The sequence below is a fragment of the Limulus polyphemus genome, unplaced genomic scaffold, assembly GCF_000517525.1.
Source record: "Limulus polyphemus unplaced genomic scaffold, Limulus_polyphemus-2.1.2 Scaffold227, whole genome shotgun sequence".
Classification (NCBI taxonomy): domain Eukaryota; kingdom Metazoa; phylum Arthropoda; class Merostomata; order Xiphosura; family Limulidae; genus Limulus; species Limulus polyphemus.
In genome coordinates, this window is record NW_013665837.1 from 806,357 (window position 1) to 829,351 (window position 22,995).

Here is a 22,995-nt window from a genome sequence, read left to right on the forward strand (position 1 = left end):
GTTGTTCCAGGAAGATGGAGCACCGTGTCATACTGCTAGAAACACCACAAAAGTGGCAGGAAGAAGATTGGTATCCAGAAGTTGCCCTGGCCGAGCCAATCTCCTGACATGAACCCCATCGAAAACCTCTGAGCAATACTCGACCGGCAAGTCAAAGAACAAAAAAAAACAAAAAAAACAACAACTTCGAAGAGCGATCTACTCCAAGTTTTGAAGCAAGAGTGGGCGAAAATTCCACAATCTAGAATTGACGAGATGATTCTCACGATGCCCCAAAGGATCAACGAACTCCACGAAGTGAAAGGAAGATCTACTATATATTAATTAAATTATAAATATTAATTCATGTGAATATGACTGAAAATTTTCATTTTTTCTGAAAAGATGGTGTCTATTTACTTATGACCACGCTGTGTATGTGTGCATACGGCCCCGCCATCTGTCGCCAAATTTTATTACCTTTCTTTTAGTATTGACGGCGTTTCTTTCACTATTTCATTCTCTTATTAAAAAGTAAAATACATTAAAATCACTGTGATTCGTTTTATATTTTTTTTGTATGAAAAACAAGACTTTTCTCTTTAAGGATTCACCTTCATCTTTTTTCATGTAGTACGCATAGACCAACAAAACTTGTATTGTTTTGAACAAAAAGTTAATTTTTGTCTTAGGAATTATACAGTCTATAACGATATTGTTTACTTGGTTTCATGTTATATGTATTTTACTCCCTTACGCTTGATTAAGTCATTTGTTAAGTAGGCTACTACTTTTTGTTTCTTACGAATCATAATCTTTATAATACTGCCACTTTTTTCAGATAAACTTTGTTTTATGAAGTTTATACACTCATATAGGTTTGTTTTGAATTTCGCGCAAAGCTACACGAGGGCTACCTGCGCTAGCCGTCCCTAATTTAGCAGTAAAACACTAGTGGGAAGGCAGCTAGTCATCACCACCCATTGCCAACTCTTGGGCTACTCTTTTACCAACGAACAGTGGGATTGACTGTCATATTATAACGCCCCACGGCTGAAAGGGAGAGCATGTTTAGTGGGATGGGTATTCGAACCTCCAGATTGCTAGTCGAGCGCCATAACCACCTAGCTACGTCGGGCCGAAACTCATATAGGAACTCTTATTTTGATTTAGCCTTTTTCAATAAAAAAACTTTATTTAGAAACTGGTTTCTAAAAGTAACTTATTTTAAATCAAACCTTGACTTTTTTTTTAAGTCTGTTAGTTTGGTATTAAACGCAAAGCTGCACAAATGACCATTAGCAGACGTAGATGAGATTGAAAGGATTTATGGAACCTCCCATGAGGTAAAAACCGTGTTTTGCATTTTAAAATTCCTACGTAAATATTAGGTCAGCGATTTACGACCTATATTTCTTGGATCATAATAAAATGTGCTGTAATTGACTAGGAATAAAAACTTTGATTTCGTGAATGTGATGAGTTCGTGATGGAAGAGACGTTTTCGCTCTGTGTGCCTATAGAAGAAATAGAGATTTTGCTTATTGGACTTCATGATTAGGGTGATTCTCCTGTAGTTCATAAAAAAATAAAATTTTCGGAGCTCCATACAATCAAAAATTGTTATTTTCTATCGTCTTTTAGGGATTTTTAAATGTGTAAAATACATAGTCGGCTGGAACGAAGGGTCATCTTCTTTCGCCCTTGCCGCGCTCAGTTTTCACAAATATGCTAAAATAAACTTTCTGGATAAAATTCTAATCTGCCACTGTTATCATATTGTGTTATGCCCACTGTAGAGCCTACAGTCTTACCACTGAGCCACCGATTAACAATTTTTATAATATCAGAATTTTGTATAGCAATTGTTTTGACACACATCAAGATGGTACACGAAACATCGGAAGATGGGAATTACTTGGTAAAGAGCCTACAAGAAGAAATATTACGGTTACTTTGAGGTTAATGCCATTATTTCCGACTATTTCAGACATGTATATTTAAACTTAAATACATTAATTTATGCTTCTAAACACTGATTATGTTCAGACAATCAAATTACAATGCTTGCCTTTTATCGTAGAGACTTAGAAACACACACTATTAAATTACTTATCTTTAAAAAATGTGATGACAAAACTAAGATACTAGTTTTATATCAAATTACTAAGATTTTCTACAAATATCCTTAAAAATACTTGCAACTTGGTTTTAAAATGTTTTAAAAGTAAATCTTAAGAAGTATCCCAACCGGCCTGTGAGTGCCGGTATTAAATGAAAGGCCTCGTCGGCACTATAAATATGGCAGATATAGTGTAGTTGACATATTATTACATATTCTTCTTTGCTTTCATTCATATGTTCTTAGAATTAATTACATTTTCAAATAATTGAGATTTTTAAGATGTTAAATCAGATCGTATAACGGTAGCCTATAATAATTTAATACAGCTGGCTCAATTAAAGGATAGAGCAACGCACTCAATTAATACTAATAACTTTTTTTTCTGACAACCAGTTTTAAAATTTAGGCGAGATAATAATTCTAATTAAAACGTGACCACTACTTTTTGAGTTAGAGAGAATACAAACAAACGGAAATTAACCTAAAATGTAAATGTAGTGTCACTTCTACATGGGGTGGAAGTTCATAATTTCGGTATTAATTCTAACAAATCTTACACATTTTCACATAATTATTAAATAAAATTAAAATCTGAATCAGTTATTTTTCAAGTGAGAGGTCGCAATGTCTAAAAATTCTAGTTGAACGTGACTCTCCAGTGTTTTTCTTTAAACCTGTTAATATTAATAATTTAAAAGTGTTGATTGTTTTTCTAAGTTTTGGTGTTTATATTTTATGTAAGCAAATAACTTGTTTTAACTGTTTATCACTCTAAATAGTAATATATAAATCTGTAACTGTAAGTAACGTATATTGATATTATAGGCCATCACTAGTGACTGAGAAATATTAAAATTAGAAAGTGGTGTTGCTATTTGGTATAATTTACGAATAGTAATACAAGTTACAATAAGTTGAATAACCCTTCTACCATACTATTTCTGGTGGTAGTATTACTATTAAGAACTAGTAATAGTATTGTTGTAGTTAGACACATATCGTACATAGGTATAAATATTTTCTCTCAACTTGGTTCTACAGCATTTACTGAGAAGTAGAAAATAAATAAATGAAGTTAATTAGAATTGTAATTGTGTTTTAAGATTTTTTTTTATATAACTATATTCTAACCTAAAAACAGGAGGGCCTAAAATGTTCACTGAAAAAACTTCAGAGTAAGTTATTCAATTGTAACTTATAAAAAGGATATTGACTTTTAGAAAGGGTTACTAGGGTGACTTTTTTTTAACATTTAAGGACAATAATGGCCTGTTACTGTTAGTCTATTGAGGCTGTCCCATCCACTTAAAAACAGATCCTGCTCTGATCACTTAAATATTTATCAAGCCTTCCCATAATTTTCCTTAAACTTGCTGCACATCTACCTCACCTGAAAGTGACTAATTACAAAGGCCATCCATCCTCTTTAAAAAGTAAAACTGTCAAAGCTGAATATGACACTTATTCTGCCAAAATTTATATTTCTTTGTCCTACTATTCTCACTGTTAAGTATGGAAAAAAAAATCTCTTGAAGGAATCATTTTGTAGGGATAGGTTAAGAGCTCAACATATTTTGTCTTGAGAAAAGAAAGTTAAGACGTGAATCTTGGGTGATCTTATTGAAATTTACAAGGTTTTGCAGGGATTGATAGGATAAAGCCCTCCAATTTCCTTGTGCTATATTCTGAAGACAATAGGATGAGAGGACAGAAGTTTGGTTTAGAAATGGAAAAAAAAAAATAGGCTCCAGTAAAGCTAGTTTACTTTTTCCTAAGAGTGATTGGCCTCAGGAATGAATTGACTTCAGAAGTAATAGAAGATTTTACTTTAGTTTCAGAGAGGAATTGATGATTTCTTGAAAAAAAAGAGTGGGTTTAAACTTTTATTTAAGAGTGGGTGTGCAAGGAAAACACTGAAGGACCCAAATGTCTCTTGTTTTCTGTATGTTATGTATCTATCTAAAGTACTTGAAATGTACTGTTAAACAATTTTTGGTAAAGCTGTTGGAAAATGGTACACCTTTTATATTAATTTATTACATAAGTTTTCAGAATAAAGTACAATGTGAAACTTGTAACATTTATACCGGAGGTAATAAATGATTTACAACTGAGTGTGATAACTCAGCATAGTAAGCAGTGTTGAAATAGACATTCTCTCTCTCCAAGAATACTACCATAATAACATTATAATATTGAGTAAGTGAGATAGGTAAAAGTAAAGTTCAAAGTTATATTTCTAACCTTATCATTATACCACTCAAACAGACCACCCAGACTGTCCAAACTCATAACAAATTTGAATGGCTAAACCAAGCCTTTACTAATTCTTCTGAACACCAAAGAAAACAAGTCTCTAGTTCTCTCATCATAGCTTATGTGCTTAGTAGCCTATTTCTACACATTATCTAATGTTTTAATATCTTTCTAGAATAAGAGAACTAAAACTGCACACAATACTCTAAAATGTTGCATCATCAAAGACCTGTTTAAGGTTGCAATAACCTTAATCTTAAATTCAAAATTACTATAAACAAAAACCTATTAGCTTTTCTTACCACAGCTAAACATCAAACTTAGAAAAACTACTGCTCATAAAGGCATAAAAATCATTAACTTAAATAATAAATGACAAAGGTTCAGGTAGACCCTTGAGGGATTCTCTAGTCACATTCTCCTATTTGGAAAAATGACCAATGATCATCACTTTTTCTGTCCTACCACTAACCCTATTTTCTATCCATTTTTTAACTTATCCTGCAATCTCATTAACAGCAATGAGAAAAACTCTGCTAAATTTCAGTAGTAGAAGTAGTGAACCTCATACCCAAGTGTTAACCTATAGAGTACCATCCTTTCTAGTGTTAGAAAGTGCTGATTCAATAGTGTCATAGAATAGATTTATGCATACAACATGAAAAAACTTAATGCTAGCTGAACTTCACCTTCTTTTATTTGGTTATGGTGTGCTTTAATTATCATTAAAATATTCTTAACATATACCATTATATTAATACAGCTAGTTGTAGTTGAATGAAAAAAGACATAACATTTCAACAATAATATTTTGTTTAACAGCTAGTTCAAACCATGGTTGTCTATCTCTGTAAATGTGATTGATTGTGCTTTATATATTTTTCTCAATCAAGAATAAAGATATTATAAATCAACTTTTAGTTTGAAAATCACTTGTGCCTTCACCAAGTTACTGCAATGTTAACGTAACTTGTGCAAGCAAAAAAATGAAAAACTACAATTTTTATCAGTATTTTTTTGGCTTACGTATACATATGTCTTGGTCCCAAGAAAATATGTACAATATGGAAACCCTAGGGACATTAACATATAAACGCATGCTACGAACTCCCTAGGTGTTTTATCAAGTAGGGAGATTGATTTGATTAGCAAAAATAGCATTTCAAATTTTGAAGTTACTAGTGAGTTTGCACTTGGATAAACTAGACATCCAAAATGTGGTGCTCAGTATGATGCAAAAAATATTGATCTTATAAAGAGGAAATGAAAGTGCTCTTTGATCATGGTGTGGCTGGTAACTTAAGTTCCACAAACTTTCATTTGAATAGATGCTCATCCAGAGGTAGATCAACCAAATGATTACAAACTTCCATAAATTTCTAAAGTAAAATTTCTAAGCAGAAAAAGCACCAGCATTGCATAGTAAAACAAAAATATAGGACAGGATGGAAATGTATATGCCAAAGATATAGCACATAATGAAACTGGGACCAGTAATATAGCAAAAGAAAACTCAGAAGTTTGCACTGATAGCACAGTACTGCCTACTTATCAACACCAAGGGTTAGATATGGAGGTGTAGCCAAAGTATACAAGGATGCAGTACTAAAACAACATATAATGCCTAGTTACATTAAAATAGAATTCATATTTACCTCTCTGTCTAGCTCCTTGTCAGGGGGGGTGGTAGTGATATATCTCGTGACCAAAAGGTGCTTCAGAAATTTTCTTAATGTGTTTTCATATTATCTACTAATGCATAGTCAAGATACATATCATGACTCAAAAAAAAAGTAACAAATCAATGTGCAAGATATAGAATGTTGCCTTTTTGTATAAATAGGCTGTTAATTTAACCACTGCAACTAAGAAATTTCATTTTGACAGTTTGCGTAAAATATTTATGGTTAATCACATTTAAAGACACCTTACTTTCTGTGTTGACAAATTGAAAGTATTTCTTCGAGAGGTTTCAAAAATTTTAAGTATTTTTTTATTAAAATGAAAACTGAACTCAAAATATGTAATAAGTAAATAAATTTATTTCAAAGTATTGTGAGCATTAGTTGACCTTGATTTCAGTGTTTTAGTGAGATAATTAATTACTATATCTTTTTATGTATTTGGAAGCTGCTGTTCTTACTGAATAAGTTATATGTGTTGCTTTTGTTTTGAAAAACAGAAGAAAAATCAACTGGTTGTTTAACTACTGGAAGAAACATTAATGTTTGTTTGCTTGTAAACATCATATAATAATTTCCTTATCAAGAGTAGCATAGAATGCCATTGAATCTGTAGGCCTAACAATAAAATTATTCATTTGAACATTTTTAAATAAGCCATTAAAATAATTTAATTAAATGAAGCAACAATGTACTGTTATTATTTCTTGCAATGCCACTTCATATATTTAATTTTACATTAGTGTTTCCTACACATATACAAGTCTTAGAATTACTTGCGAAAATAAATTAATTTCATAAAGCAATCTTAGGCCTAGTTTTAATTTTTTTTTTATCAACAAATGCATAAAACTGATGGAATAGCTCTATTGTATAGTAACTATAAAATCCAGTTCCTTTTTAGTTAAAACCCAATACTGATGGGGAACAATGAAAATTTATATTGAATTGATGTTGTGTCTGTGCTGCTGGAGGAATATTACATCATACTCTAATTTGTAATCATTCTGAACAAATAAAAAAATGCATATTTTCTATTATGGTGAAGATTCACTTGGTAATACCTTTTTGTGTAGTTATATTTGCTGTACTTAAGGGTCAGAAATCAAACTTAAGACATTTTCTAGTAGTATAGCCCTTCCCTTCACCTTCTTCAATTTCATCTGGTTTTGTACCTTACATGCTTGATTTATTATCTAATAATGTTTTATAAAGAGTTTTGGTCTTAAGAATATTAATAAGCTGTAACTCTTCCCACTTAGTTATTACCACAAAGATTGATGAACTACACATTTTACTTGTAATAAAAAACATTTTATAAATTTAAAATGTTGTAGGGATGGTAGTATCAAAACGAATGCAAACAATGATATAGGGATGATACAGCTATATATAGATCATCCCTACATAGCTTTCAATATTGTAATTTAATGTTACACTGTAAAATACACAGTTACAAAATGGCCAACCTCGTAGCAAGAGTCTGTATAATCAAGAGTGTATAATCAAGATATGTTTTGATTGAACTTAGTTTTCCTTGTAGGTAAGTCCTAGGCTCATAGTTACATTACATTGTTGCCTACCATGACATAACCATGATATTATGATAAACAAACTGCATACTAACAGTCAGGATTATATAACTTCCAACTGCAGTAATATTAAAGTCAAGTATGTATTTTACGGAGTAACATTACATTTTGTAAATGTAAATGATGTAGGGATGGCAGTGACAGAAAGAATGCAAACAAGAAAATAGTGATGATACAGCTATACATTGATAATCCCTACATGTCTTTCAATATTAAAATTTAATGTTACACTGTCAAATGCACGAGTACAAAACGATTACAAGGTTGATCAATTTGACCGACCTTGTAGCAATAATGTAATAATCAAGACGTTTTGACTCAACTTGGTTTTCCTTGTAAGGAAGTCATAGGCTCTTAGTTCACTACATTGATGCCTATAGTGACATAACCATGATAAACAAACTGTATACCTACAATCAGGAATATATAACTTCTATCTGCAGTAATATTAAAGTCAACTATGCATTTTACAATGTAACATTAAATTTTAATATAGAAAGTCATATAGGGATGATTTATGTATAGCTATATCATCCCAGTATTCTTGTTTGCATTCCTTTTTGGCACTGCCATCCCTACATCATTTTACATTTACAAAATCTTTTTTATTACTTGTTTTGTGATGCCCCCCCCCCCCCTGTCTGAAGGCTAGTGTATTCTTTAAATGTGTGTGATAAAATTTAATATTATGTGTATTGATGTTTTTATTTTACTCCTTCACTTCATACATAATATAAGGGTTGACTCCCTAAAGACACTGATTGTATAGTGTACAAAGCATTGAGTATTCTACATGTTCAATCATTTAATGTTCATCTATTATTGGTTGGTAATTTCTGTTTCACCCTGTTCTTAAGTTTTTTAAAGGAACACCACATTTCTGTAAAAAAGCTAACTTGAAGGGGTAATGATAACATTGTTTACACTAGGATTATGATTTTTTTTTTTAAATTACTACTAGTTATTATGATTGAGAGTCATGAAATCAAGTTTTTGGTATATAGGGGTAATGATAACATTGTTTACACTAGAATTATGATTATTTTTTTTTTAAATTACTACTAGTTATTATGATTGAGTGATGACATTGTGCACTGCCCAAAAACACATTTAGGTTTAAACTGACATTAGTGATAAAGTAGTTATAGAGTTATCTTGACTGAAACAAGAAGAAAGATGAAGAATCTGGTGAATTGGTCACTTACTGGTTTGGTATCTTAGCAATGGTTTCTTGCTTTGTTTTTTGGCTTGTTGGGTAGAGAAACAAATAAAAGTGAGAGGCAATCATCTTTTAAAGTAAAACTCTTTGTCATTGTTAATTTCTTTAGTGTACATATTTGTATTATGCCTATTGAGTATCTCGGCCATTAAATGAAGTGTAAGCAATTATTTAATGCCTGATAAGTCATTGTGATGGCTTTATCTGTTAGTTGCACATTTTCATAAATTAAAAAAACAAAAAGCTACACAGTAAATGTTAGCAGTTAAGTAAAATATGTTTCTATGAAATGAAGGTGTTTTTTTTTTTTGTCATTGAATGAGATTTATATACTTCATAGTGTTATGTGCAAATATCGTTTTTCCTTTTTTTTTCTAGATTGATGTTATAAGCAGTTTCAGTTCATGACCAAAATAAAATTAGAAGATAAAATCTGATTACTACTTCTGCTTAAGTGGAATAACTACAAAGCCAGACAGTAAAAGATCCAGTGCTAATTATATAGAATAGTTATATTTAACAAGTATTACTTAAATGAATGACTTTCTCTTTTTGTTCATGCTGTCCAATTGTGAAGCAGTTTTTAAAAATAATCAGCATACGTGAAATACAAAAGTTGCTGTAACTGTTGAATGTTTATTACCTCAGATTTCAATATCTGTGGTTGATTGTATGGAACTTGAGAAAAGTTACAGAACCATATTTGCATTTTTGTGTTGAAATCTCAATTTTTTTATTTGACAAAGAGGTAATGTAAGAATTTCTTTTGTTGTTACAAAATGAAATGGCTCAGAACATTTAGAAATATAACTTTTATATCAAGAGTTTATGGCACATCCACTGAAATTCAGTTCAAAAATCCTTGTGATGAACTTCAGCACTACTTGCAAGTGCCATTGTTTACCCAGAATGAAAAATCTTTTAGTCCAAGTTTGATAGAAATGAAGGCAGCTCAAAAGCTATTTATTCCAAGTCCAAGACATGAAATCAAGTTTTTGGTATCAGCTATTGATCAAGATAGAATGCCTAAGCACGATCTTCCAGAGGTAGGTTGTAAGAGAAGAAAAAAAAGCTTTATTGTACCTGAAATATTGTTTTGTCATTTGGAGTATTCAATACTTTAAATAGAATATTATCTACTTTTTGGTATGTGCATAATAGCATACCCTGTTCTCTATAAATTAAGTTAGACAAATGAGCCATTCAGTCCATGAAGATCATCCTTGCCACTTGTCAAAATATAGAACTGAAGCAGCTAGCTTCTCTTTAGTTAAAGTAGCCTTTCACAGCTGATATACATATACATTTCAAAAATTTTTTTTATATAAATTTAAACTAACATCCCAGCACAGACACACACACAATTCTTTATCATCAGCCAAACCACTCCACAAGTCTCAACTTCAGCAGAGACACTTCATCATCAGGTAATTAAACTATTCCATAATTCTTAACTTCTGTAACAAATATTTTTACAACATTATCATCAGGCAAACTACTTCACAAGTCTTAACTCCAGTGAAGAATGTTTTACCAAAGAATAAGTATGGATTTAAACTTTCAAGACATATCTTTATTGCTTCTAATATTTACATTCCTATTTCTAGTCTTGTTACATCACTATGTGTCTTATTAAAAAAAAAATTGAAGTTTACTGTAGTTTTTTACTTTTTAGATAAAATAATCTCAAATTTATAACCATCTCTTCATTGTCAAATATTCTAGTTCTGTTAGTCTGTTTCTAAATTATGTCGAGCATGTTGGTATATCTTTCTTGTGGCAAGAAAATTCAGAAGACACACCAGGGTCTTGTCCAGAATTTCAATACTTTTACCTGTTTTATTTACTTCAGCTAAATACTTGGTCAAAGATTTAAATCTTTTTTTATCATTTCTTCCTTTTTTTTTCTTCATACATCAACAGTTATCCTGTCAAACAAAAAATAACTCCTTTCTGAGTTTCAGTACTCAATGTACGTCACTTTGAGCTTCTTATTGAAAGTATAATTTAGTTAAACTTTGAACTTTATATTTTTATGTTAGCTTAGATGAATCATATAATTATATTTATTCAAGTAATAAGCTACAATGTATTATGACTATTTTTAACTTATAAACTTACAGCTACTTTTTTTATTTGAATGACAAATATGTAACTACAATTTTAACAACTCTTCTAGGAAATGGAACAATTTTAATAAATTTTTCATATGTTTATATATCTTCATTTATATAAAGTATACTTTTAACATTTGATTTGATATATTTTTCTAGGTGACATTCATTGGCCGTAGCAATGTTGGAAAATCATCTTTGCTGAAAGCAATATTTGCCCAGGTTCCACATGTTAAAGTGAGAGTTTCTCATACACCAGTAAGCCATCTAGAAGTTTTGTTTTATTCTTATTAATATCCACAAATGTAGTGAAAGTAATAGGTTCTTCTTACTTATTCTAATAGCCTAAAAGAGTTTATCACAAAGAAAACTTTTAATTACAATGAAATATGCACTTCTCCTATTCTTATAAACTGACTTTAACTTGTTTGGCCAGTTACTAGTTTCCAAAACTTTAACTCTGATCTCTAACATTCAGGTTACTAATTCTAGTCCTTACAGTAGTTAAACAAAAATGATTTTGTAATTGAAAGCCCAACGAAATTAATATACTTTATGATTGAAGTTTAAAACTGAAGAGTAAAACCATATAAAACATATTTATTATGAACTTTTCAGTGTTAAGTATTCTACCATACTGTTGGGGCACAATAGATAGGAATTAATAATTTTATCAAGTTAATCTTTATTACTGATTATTGAAAAAAAGTCTAAAAATATGCTAGTCAACTGTTTTCATATTCTTTTTAAGAGAAAAGATGTCAAAGGGGCTGATTTTGTTGTGTGTGATTAATTGTTTGTGAGTTATATTGGTGTCCTGAAATATCATTCTTTATCAGTTGACCAATCAAAAAGATGTGATTATATGCAAATCTAGTTTAAAGGGAAAGGCACAAGGCTTCATGTGATGCAGGCAAATTTCCACTGTAATTTTGTGCACAATACTAACAGTCAAAACACCTACAAACTTTTTTAAAATGGAAAATGAATTTGAAACTTGAATTTAGAACCTATAGAGAGGAATCAGGTAAATTGTATTGATATTGAATTAACAGTCTCCATTATGAGATGAAACTTGTACATCAGTCACACTTGTAAACATATAATTATTAATTTAACGAAGAAAAGGTTTTACGAAAAATATATAATTTTACCAGTAGGCTTTACCTGTGGATAGGGAAAAGGCTAAATGCACTTTCACTTCTCTTATCAGATAGTATGACCATTTGACCAGGCTGATGATGCAAAATATTCACTAAACAGTAACTCATCCTTTAAAAGTCACATGACAATTGTTACAATTGGATATATAACCATTACAAGTATATGGTCTGAATGATAGCATTAGTTACCCAAAAATCTATATAAATGCTCTAATTATTGCAAGTCATGGCAACAAGTAGATACCAGTGACACTGTGCACCCAGAAAAAAAATTAATATATAAGAATCACATTGCACCTTTCCCTTTAATGTAGAAAAATAAACTTCTGGGAAGGCCTTATTAAATGTTTAAGTATGTTTGAAACGTAACTGGTAGAATAAAATTATAGAACTTTCTAATGGCTTGTTTTGTATATTTTTTGTACTTATGAATTTAAAGGTGATTTGACATATTTCTAGGGTCACACTAAGACAGTAAATTTCTATCAAGTTGGACGATCCATGTGTTTAGTAGACATGCCAGGGTATGGATATAAACAACCAGAACATTTTGTCCAGTCAGTGGAAGGCTACATACATAATCGACCTAAGTAAGTTTGTTTCTAGCAAATAACCTAATATTTGAAGGAGCAAGAGGCCCTTGGACCCATTATGGCTGTCCAGTTCATTTCAAACACACAGGTGCCTATATTCAATCCTGATTCTGTAAATACTCATCAAGTCCTCTCTTGAACTTTTCCAATCCTATTGCATCTACCAAATTTTAAGACAATCTATTCCAAAGGTGGACTACCCTGTTCAGAAAATAAAATTGCCTAATTTGCAGATTGGTTCTACCTTGCCAAGTGTTAAATTTGTGTTACCTAGTCCTACCAATTTTACCATTAAACATATGATGCATTAATCCTACTCAATCCCTTTACAATTTTGAACTATTCAATCTGATCCCTACTAACCTTTCTTTTACTCAAGAGAAAATAATTTTAAGGACCTTAACCTGTCCTCATATGACAGCCCTTCCTTCCCAGTAAACATCCTAGGATCTTTCCTTTGAATCCTTTCCAAAAACTCAATGTACTTGCAAAAAGTAAGCTGTTAAACAATGAACACAATACTCAAAATGAGGCCTAATCAGAGATACGTACAAAGAAACAATAACCTCCTGTAAGTTATATTCAATGTTCCTGTAGTCTTGTGTGTGTGTATATATGTATATATATATATGTATAGATTATTGATATGAATTTAAATCTGAAATGTTCTGATAACCCAGTACTTTATTAGAACTTTTGTTTTGGTTCATCAGTTTAAAGCGAACTTTTCTCATGATTGATGGAAAAGCTGGATTTAGACAGTGGGATGCAGTTGCTGTGGAGATGTTAGAAGAATACAGGGTTCCCTATGGGGTAAGAACATGTATCAAATTTAATATACCATTATGGCTTCTTTACACAAATGAGTACTGTTGCATCTATTTTTTATTAAAACATTTCACCCAGATAAATTCCAAACTATTTATAAGTTTAATGTTATTAGCTAAGGGTATAAACTAACTTATTGCTATTTCTTAAAAAATGTGTAAAAATGTTCTGAAATCACCAAGTAGCTAGAGGTACTTAAATAAATGCAGTTAAACACAAGTCTTTGATTCCCAATGAATTTCTTTATTATCTACTTAAACACTGGAATAGGATACCCAGCTATTTTTGTATTAAACTATGTAAAGGCATAACCATAATTTGCAAGGTGAGGGGGGATAAATTATCAAACAATTCCAAAGAATTACTTCGTCAAAAGGTGTTTTAGGGAAAAGAGGGCATAGGGTGATTCCATAAGTTTGTGGTGCACCAGAAAATTAGCTATATTCATGAGAGAAAAATATAAATAGGTTTCCAAAGCTAAAGGGTTTTAAGATACTCCAAAATGAAAGTTAGGCTTTCCTTAATTGACTTAAAATATTTTCAAACAAAACAAATAATTTTATTTGAATATGCTTCCGAGTTTTTCAAGAGAATAGTAACGGTTTTGGTTATTATCAAAAAACATCTTGAGACTTCTTTCTATAAAACTCATTCAAAATAATTACACCTTTTATGAATGTTATAGTAAATTTTACCTCATCAGTTTTAGTAATTCATTTGTAATTGATAATAAAATGAGTAGGAGACACTGCTAAACTCCATTTTAAATCTTAATTTGTTAGCCGTTATTTTGTGTGAAATAATTAAATCTTTGTTTTTAAGTATATGTAGATATTTTATGGGTTTTTTTTTTCTTTAGTAATGGTAACTTTTATAACCTTCCTGCTTTGTTTGATTTTCAGCTCATAATGACAAAAATTGATAAGGCATCTCATTCTATGCAACTCAGGAACCTAGTGGCTCTCCAAGAAATAAGAAATAAAAATATGTCGAATTGCTGCTTTCCCCAGCCATTTCTAGTCAGGTTAGCCTTCTACATCTTGTTGGAAGTAAATCAGATCACTTGTCATAGCTTACAAAAATGTTAACAGAACAGTACTCAAGGTTAATTACACTTTATAAGAACAGTATTTTACATCATTTATTTTTTTATCTTAGTACTACTTTCTCTGTCATTGATCATGCTCATTATGATGGCCATGATTATGCACTGTTGCCCAACACTGAAGTTTTCAGCTCTTTTGGAGTTGCACTGGGGGATGTAATGGGTATTTGGTAAAGTAGGATTACTGTGATTCCAATTTCTTCATCCATCTTTCTTATGGAAAAAGCTGTTGACTTGTGAACTTTAGGCTTTTGAGCTGTCTCAACTTCAAATCTTTGTTTATTATATTGCTAACTGTATCATTTTTATTATAATGGCTTTTTGGGTGTGAGGGTTGATTTTTTATAAATTCAATCTTCACTTTGTACATGAGGACATGAGCTTGAGGTATGGTTTTAGAGCTCATTGCTTTTTAATTGTTATGCTGTGCAAGTTTTTCTGCCTCCGTAAAGAACATTAAAGGGTTCCATTGTTCCAAATGTTGTGTTCTTGAGCACTATGTCATTTAAAAACTTGCTGCATGAGTATTTTCTCTGGATAAGACTTTAAATATGTATATATATTGCTAATGATATTTATCCCTGTGGCAGCATTTTACTGTCAAATAGGAATCTGATGTGAACAAAATATATAGGTGTTAGATACGTCATCCATGGAGCTCCATGTCCTACATCTGTGGTAACACACCCTTGTATTTATATATGCAAGTGATTTTCTCAAATTATGATTAACCTTTTGTATAATAAACAGTGTTGCAAAACAAGTAAACAAAATATTTTACATAATAATATTGATCATCATTGTCCTACAGTATACCAAGCATAGCAAATAAATTCAAAAGAAGGGATTTCTAAAACATCTCAGAGACAAGTCATAATGATATGAATTGTGTCTATTTTCACTTCAAAGGGATATTAAATGTACTGTGTTTTTTTACTACTGGCTGGTGTTCAGTACATATTTGAAAGCCTTTTACTTTTTTTAAACCTGCTAAATTTTTCCACATTACTGCAAATTTATTAGAATAGAGAAAATTTTTTAATCATTGAGTATGAGTTGTTGCTTGTTCTGACCCTAGACATAATGCTACCTCAGAAGAGTATAAGTGTGTAAATGTATTACTTTGAATCAGAATTTAACTCCTTAAACCCGAGCTGACACTGTTAGCATGTGGCCAAAAATCTTGATTTACCCAATGGATGGTGACAGCATCCGATAACATTTATATCTCTTTGGCTGAAAACTAATCCAAACCATGTTATTATCCACCTTTTATAAATAGACCAAAAAGTTTATAATGTATGGTGATATTTATTAGGGCATCATGAAAATAAGTTCAGCATAACACAAAAAAGTTATGGGTTTAAAGAGTTAATGCAATTGGCAAAATACTAAACATATGATTAATGGTGGTTATATTCTACAAGAATAAATAATTTCATAGTGCTGGTAACCCAAGTATTTTATATGTGTGTATCTTATTTCAAATAACTAACATTTTATATGTCATGATAAATGGGTAGAAAAGAAAGTAGTGAAAAAAATGGGTATTCTTTGATTTTTCTGTTTTGTTGTTTATCATTTATGCTAAGGATTTGAACAGTTGTGTAAGCAGTAATATTTCCAAACTGAATGACAACATATTATCCAAGACTGAATTTATGGAATCTCTATTAGATTGTACTGGATAATGTTCAGATGCTATTGCTCACCCTAGGAGTAACAAATTATTAATCATAGTTGTTTTTATTAATCAAATGAATTTATTAGTCAAAACTGGTTTTGAAAGCTGTAATACTAGCAAAAAGCATGTACAGAAACTTGCACTTTATAAAAGCATATTTACTGAAATTGACTTGGTTTACTTAGTATCCACATCTTTCTATAACAAGAATGTCATATTATTAAACAAATAGCCCACAACTGAAAAAATCCCTCCTTACTCTTTCTCATACTTATGAAATTATAGTTAATTAAAATATAATGTTTTGAGTACAGATTCCCAATGGTACATATTGAAATATAAAACTTATTTCTGCAAGTTGAACAATTCATAATTGATATTTATATTATACATTCGTCCTATAATTTCAGCTCCACTACAGGAGAAGGTATTGGTTACCTTCAAGCATTCCTAGCCCACATTACGGGGAGTATGAATTTCAGTGGAGTATGACCCTAGTTCGATGGAATTCTAGGAAAATATTAGAAAATAATGAATAATTCTTGGTAAGACATCAGTGAAACTCATAAGTTAAATTTACTAGTATGCTAAACATCATGTTTAATAGGAACTTAATAGATGGCAATACTGCATTACGTGAAGGTAGTTTTGAGAAAAAAAAATACAGGTGTTGAAAGTGGAAAATTTTATTAAGACTGGAGAGTAAATATTTTTTGAACCACTCATTTCATCCAGTAACAAATATTTCAGATTTTCAATCTAATATGTTACAACTATTAATTTAATAAAGGTTATATACACTATTGTGTAATTATTTTCAGAAGCAGTTTATTACATACTGGCTTTGAAGTATATTATGCAATTGTCAACTGTTGAATAATTCAATAAATTTTTATTTGGATTTGCCAAACCAAGTTTATTATTATAAAATAAGTCAAATATGTCTAAATTACTATTTTTGCAGAATAGTTATAAAAGCTTATTCCAGAAAGAAAGAAAAGCATGTTAAACTGCATGAAGAAGAAGTTTTTTTTCTTTTTGGGAATGGTGATCTCTCATTTGCATATTTCAATGAATTTCATAGGGTAATATTAGTTTTGGCAAATGACTTTTTCTAGTGACAAGCTGGTGTCACAACATAGTAATAAATTTAGGATGTGAACTCCGAGCTCCACTCCAAAACCTACCATCTTTATTTAAAGAGTTGTAATATATTTTGCAAACAATGTTTTATTATAATATAAAAATGAGCTATGAATGAATTGGTCACATGATGATTTGTCATAGAACAAAACAGATGATGTTATTTCTAATGTGTCTTCTTATCAACTAAATGATGTTGGAACAAGAATAGTGGTGTTATGGTTCATTGTTTAGATGTACTGAAAATCACCGCAGTGCAAAATATGTTTTTCTTTTGTGTCTGAGCTGAAACTTTTAAAGGATTGTTCTGTATCATCTTACAAAATGAGAATTAATATCAGAGAGAATTAATAACTTACCTGAAGAAGAATATAAAACTTCTTAATTTTAGGATACACGGTTTAATTATAAAAAATAAAAATTTGTATATTGGTAAGGTTAAAAATATATTAAAGGATAGCAGAAAATTTGTGAAATTTAACAAAGATCAAAACATTTAAATAAAAACAAATTAAAAAAAGTACCTCTTATGATTAAAGAAAAACAAATTATACTAGTTTGTTCTCATGCTTTAATAATATTTTGTTTGCTTAAAATTTACAAACTGGATTTTCCTGCAAAACCAATGGTTTGAAACATTGGTACTTATAACTGTGGCATGCCATGTTTTGTGGTAAAACTTTTTTCAAGAGTGTACTACAAGTAATGAATTCTCAGTTTAAAGAAAATTAAATTTTTCAGTTATCTGCACAATTTGAAGTTTAATATAATAATGTGTGTGTGTGTGACCAGTTCAGATGTAATCTCTCTCTCTACATCAATATTCATCAATAGAAACTGTTGATTAGTGTTCCAAGTTGATTTTCTTATCTTCAGATGTGGTGTTGTTTTTCTAAGATAATATGATTTTATATTTAATGATTTGATTTATGATCAGGTTGGTGGTGGTAATATGAGATAAATGCTTGCATCTATTTGACTAATTTGACTTTAAGCTATCATGCAAACAATGATTGAAAAAATGTCGTTAATTTTAAATCATTTTATCATTTTTAATTCCCAAAATCATTTTGACACATTGATGACTTCCTGGAGTAATTAAATAGTAAACACACAAATATAGTTTACAATTGATATTTTGATACATAAATAGCAGGGACATTTTAAAATTATTCGTAGAGAATTGCAAGTTAATATAATAAAAGTGTTTTCTTTTGTGAGTCATTCTTATAAGATTTTAACCTGTTGTCCAATGTTATATGAAGAAATAACTTATGTGTTAAGAAATGTTTCAAATTTTACTAAATTGACAGATTTTGTGTTGTTGCTAGTAATGCCACTGGAAAAGCAGAACAAACTAATCACATCCGAAGTTATAAAGTTTGATGTGCCTAAGAAACCAGTTACAATAGTATTACTGTATTCAAGAGAACCATCACAGTATATTGAAGAATGTAGTTTCTAGCATGGACAGAGCTAACTCATTGATAGAAGTTAGATTAGTATTTGAATCTATTATAAGAATAAGAAACCTATTTAACTTTAAACCATTAAAATACCAAACTAAAACAGAACTGCTTCAAAACCAATTTTATTACAAGTTACTCTCTCATACAAGTCCCAAAACTAACTGTGAAAACTTGGATGCAATAAATTTTTTGTCAAAAAATTTTAATGTTCAAAAAATAGAAACTTCAAAATTTCTGTAGTGATCATATGAACAAGGAAATTATAAATATAAAATTTTTATACATGTCATTATAGATATTTCATAAATAAAATATCAATTTACCATGTACTTCTAATTTCACCAAAGTTTAAAAAGTCACATAATGAAACAGCTGATTTATTTACAATAGTTTAAAAACACAAAAAGATCAATGAATGAACGAAAATTAGCACACAAGTTAAGATTAATTAATATAGATGGGTAATAAAATATTTTTTTTCCCAAAAATGGAACACTGGTAAATAACATGGATTAAAAATGTCATTTCTAAGAGTAAGCAGTCATTTTGTTAACTATAAATTAATGTGTCCTTGCTGTAAGGAGGAATATGTAATCTTAATTCACTACCAGGTGGTTCTTTCACTATATAAAAGAACACTTGGAAAAGAAAAGAAAATTCGTTAGGACAAGTGTAATTTAACTACTGCAAATAACATATTTTTGATAACTCGAGGAGCTAAGAAGTAGCAGCTCTTAAAAATACAAGTGTATGTAGACACTCAAATTGAAAATTAGTTCTAAATTTGAACTGCTTCCTTGTATTTCTGTTTCATTTCTGAGTAGTATGTTTTATTAATTTGGTGTATATTGTTAATGATGTCTCCTGTTGTTTGTGTGATATTCTCAGACACCCTATTGTCCCTTAGAGTAATTGGGTGGGATCCGCAAAATAACTGGAATTTTGACATAAAATATTATGCAAAATTACATTCATATTCTCTGACTTTGGCTGAGTTTTGAAGAATGAAAGTGACTGGACATTATGTATAAGAATTTGAAAATAATTATTATTTATTTAAAGCACTGTTGATGGTGATGAGTGAGACGAAGGACAGCACCTTTACTGGAGGTTTTAAAGAATCTGTACCAGAGAGAGAAAACACACTACATATATGCACAACCAACGTCACTGTTGGTCATTCTCAAATGTATCACCTAACCCATCTGTATAAAATTTTGTCCTATACTTTGATATAATATGTTCAATTTCAAAGATTGAGAAAAGTACTCTTAATATGCTAGGTGAATGACCCATTTCAGTAGGTAACTAAGGTGAAATTCACTTAACTACTTCTTTAATCAACGTTCTGTATTAAAACTAAATATAATTGTATGCATAAAAAATGTAGAAAACTTTTCTGTTAAAATAAGTGGGTAGAAAGCACGTAGCATGCCTGTCTACTACAGTTCTAGTCGGTTTTTCAAGTCATTCGAAAATTTACATAAGCAGCAGTTTGTAGACTTGACAACTCTGTAGTTGAACAAGCCTTTTTTTAGATACTGTCACTTCTATGTTGGTCAGCATCCCTCTTTTTTTTTGAAATTTACAGGACTTATCTAGCTATGTATGTGTAAAAAAAATTTGTTTATGCATAATTTCCATCAAGCTTGTGTGGGTTTAGTGTAAGCTACATATTTATTTCTGTAGCATTTTCTAATGTCAAAATCAGACTTGCATCACATTTTACCAGCTTTTTAATACTACACGATTGCATAGATTTTTTATAAGTATACCAACAATTCTGTGTTTATCGAAATATATCTTTAACATTTTGAATGTATGGCCTTACTGTTTATCAAAACTGACATTTTTCATTTTCTGGTCTTTTAAAATATGTAAGAATGTCATTTTTTTATATATGAAGAATTATTGATAAACCTATTTCTCAACATTAGGTACTTAAAGCATGTTATAGCAAAATTTATATTTAATGGGTATAGAATTTTTTCTAAAGTTAGGGGTGAATCAATGTAAGTTTGGTAAATATCTCAGATTAAACATATAGCACCTCCTGATAGACGAAACTCAGAAATATAACTCATTATATACTTTCACAGATCTAAAATATTTTAAACTTTTGCAATCTCACGATCTTTTAGTGGCGTAAAACATTTTGCATAGCAAGAAAATAAAATAATGTACCACAAATAGAAACAGTCAGTCTCGAGTTGCCCCCCAGTGGCACAGCAGTATGTCTGCGGACATACAACACTTGAAACCGGGTTTCGATACCCGTGGTGGGCAGAGCACAGATAGCCCTTGTGTAGCTTTGTGCATAATTAAAAACAAACAAACAATCTCGAGTTAATAGTGTTCAATCAAACTGTGTATTTCAAGACCAAAGGCTATAAATGGGAAAATAATCAAAATATCATATTTTTGAGTAATTTTTAACTGTAGAAAACTATACAACAGCTTGCATCACGACTACATTTGTTGTTGTTACTTTTAAATGCAAATATTACTTTAAAAACACTTGAACATAGTGCTAGTTGTTGTTGTATTTGTTTGTATGACAGCAGAGAGGTAAATAGAGACATAATAACAACAATGATTTATTTTGACGTTTTCTGCACATTGGTAATTTTTATAGCAAGAAATAGTTTCAAATCAAGCACGGGAGAATCGTTTAACAAGCCAAGGGGTGGGCACAAGGCTAAGAAAATTACTGTTTATTTGGGGCGTCACAGGAAATGGCTAAAATACATACTTGCAGTTTCAAACGTTCTTTAGGAGTCATTATCCGTTACATAGGCTTGCTGGCTAAGCATGGACAGTGGTTAGCAAGCCGCATGCGGATCAGAAAGATCCAACTGAAATATATTGATAAGTTTCAGTTGTGAGAATGTTATAATCGTGACAGTTTATCAGTTTTCGTATGGTAGTGCGAGTTGTTGAAAAGTGCCTTATCTAGTGCTAGCAGGTTAAATCTTAAGCTCGATTGGTGGAAAACTCGCCTACGAGCGGACATGGGTTTAAAATCTTTTAAGAAACAGAAATTCAAGCTTCCACAGTCGTTTACCCCATGTTTCTCATAAGATGTTCACGCTATGAAATACCATCAGGCTTACGCCTTTGGTTTTAACAAATGTGGAAATATAAACGAAAATGTATGCAAAGGATCAATTATAACGTCGCATTTTAATGCATGCTTCGATTAATTTAAGAAATAATCTACTTTTAGATTAAAAAAAATAGTTTTCTACGTGTTAGATAGTCGAGTCGATGGATTTTTAAAAGGAAGTACAGCTACATGCCATTATTTACTTCAGAACAATAAGGATATTTCAAAAACATATGATAAAACCTGGTGGAAAATTGTGGGGAACAACATAAAAGTTTCCATGGGATAAGAAGATATGAGAAAGCAAAATTATCTTAATCAGTTTTCGCACATTATACGATTTGTATTTTTAAATTACTTTTATATTCAATAGATAGCGCCACAACAGGGAACCTGCAGTTGTAGCTTTACCCGAATAATTCAGTCGTTATATTCAGCTTCGCGATAGAGAGGGCGCTGAATTATTAGAGTTAGTTGTAGCTAGGCAAACGTATGTTAAAAAAATACTACTTACCTCGAAAGTAATATGATCTATTGATTATTTGTTTGTTTTAGCGCAAAGCCACACATTTCTGTGCTGTGTCCACCTCGGAGAAAGGAACCCCCAAATTTTAGCGTTGTAAGTCCGTAACTTTTTCACTGACACACCGGCGGACGATCGTATAATTAATTATAAGTCATAGATGTTATTTATGGTTCTTAGTATATATATTTTTCAAGCTATGTTTTCCCGTCAAATATGATATGCGTTAATCATATTTATCTACTATTACGGATTTATTATTACATATTTCTTTTAATATCAACGTTTGTTTAGATTAAGCTTGTATTTAGAAATATGCATAGCTTGTAATGTATTGCGAATCTCCCGCCTATTCCCTAAAGTTGTAGAAGATTCTCGAGTGTAAGAATCAACAATATATGTATGTACATAAAC

The 22,995-nt window shown here is 30.6% G+C and overlaps 1 protein-coding gene across 3 annotated transcripts in view; it reads left to right on the forward strand.

The window, feature by feature from the left end:
- The first annotated feature begins 2,733 nt into the window (after positions 1-2,733).
- LOC106478576 (GTP-binding protein 8-like) overlaps positions 2,734-22,995 on the forward strand; it is a 21,305-nt gene continuing 1,043 nt past the window's right edge. Inside the window, exons 1-7 of one of the 3 annotated variants that reach the window (XM_022382189.1) lie at positions 2,734-2,841; positions 9,232-9,899; positions 11,127-11,225; positions 12,590-12,720; positions 13,437-13,536; positions 14,454-14,575; positions 16,751-17,899. In XM_022382189.1, coding sequence (XP_022237897.1) covers positions 9,633-9,899; positions 11,127-11,225; positions 12,590-12,720; positions 13,437-13,536; positions 14,454-14,575; positions 16,751-16,832 — 801 coding nt within the window. In that variant the 5' untranslated portion in view covers positions 2,734-2,841; positions 9,232-9,632 and the 3' untranslated portion in view covers positions 16,833-17,899. Of the gene's footprint in view, positions 2,842-9,136; positions 9,900-11,126; positions 11,226-12,589; positions 12,721-13,436; positions 13,537-14,453; positions 14,576-16,750; positions 17,900-20,014; positions 22,990-22,995 lie in introns of those variants that run through there. The other 2 variants (XR_002609927.1, XR_002609928.1) reach the window with 2 other exon arrangements.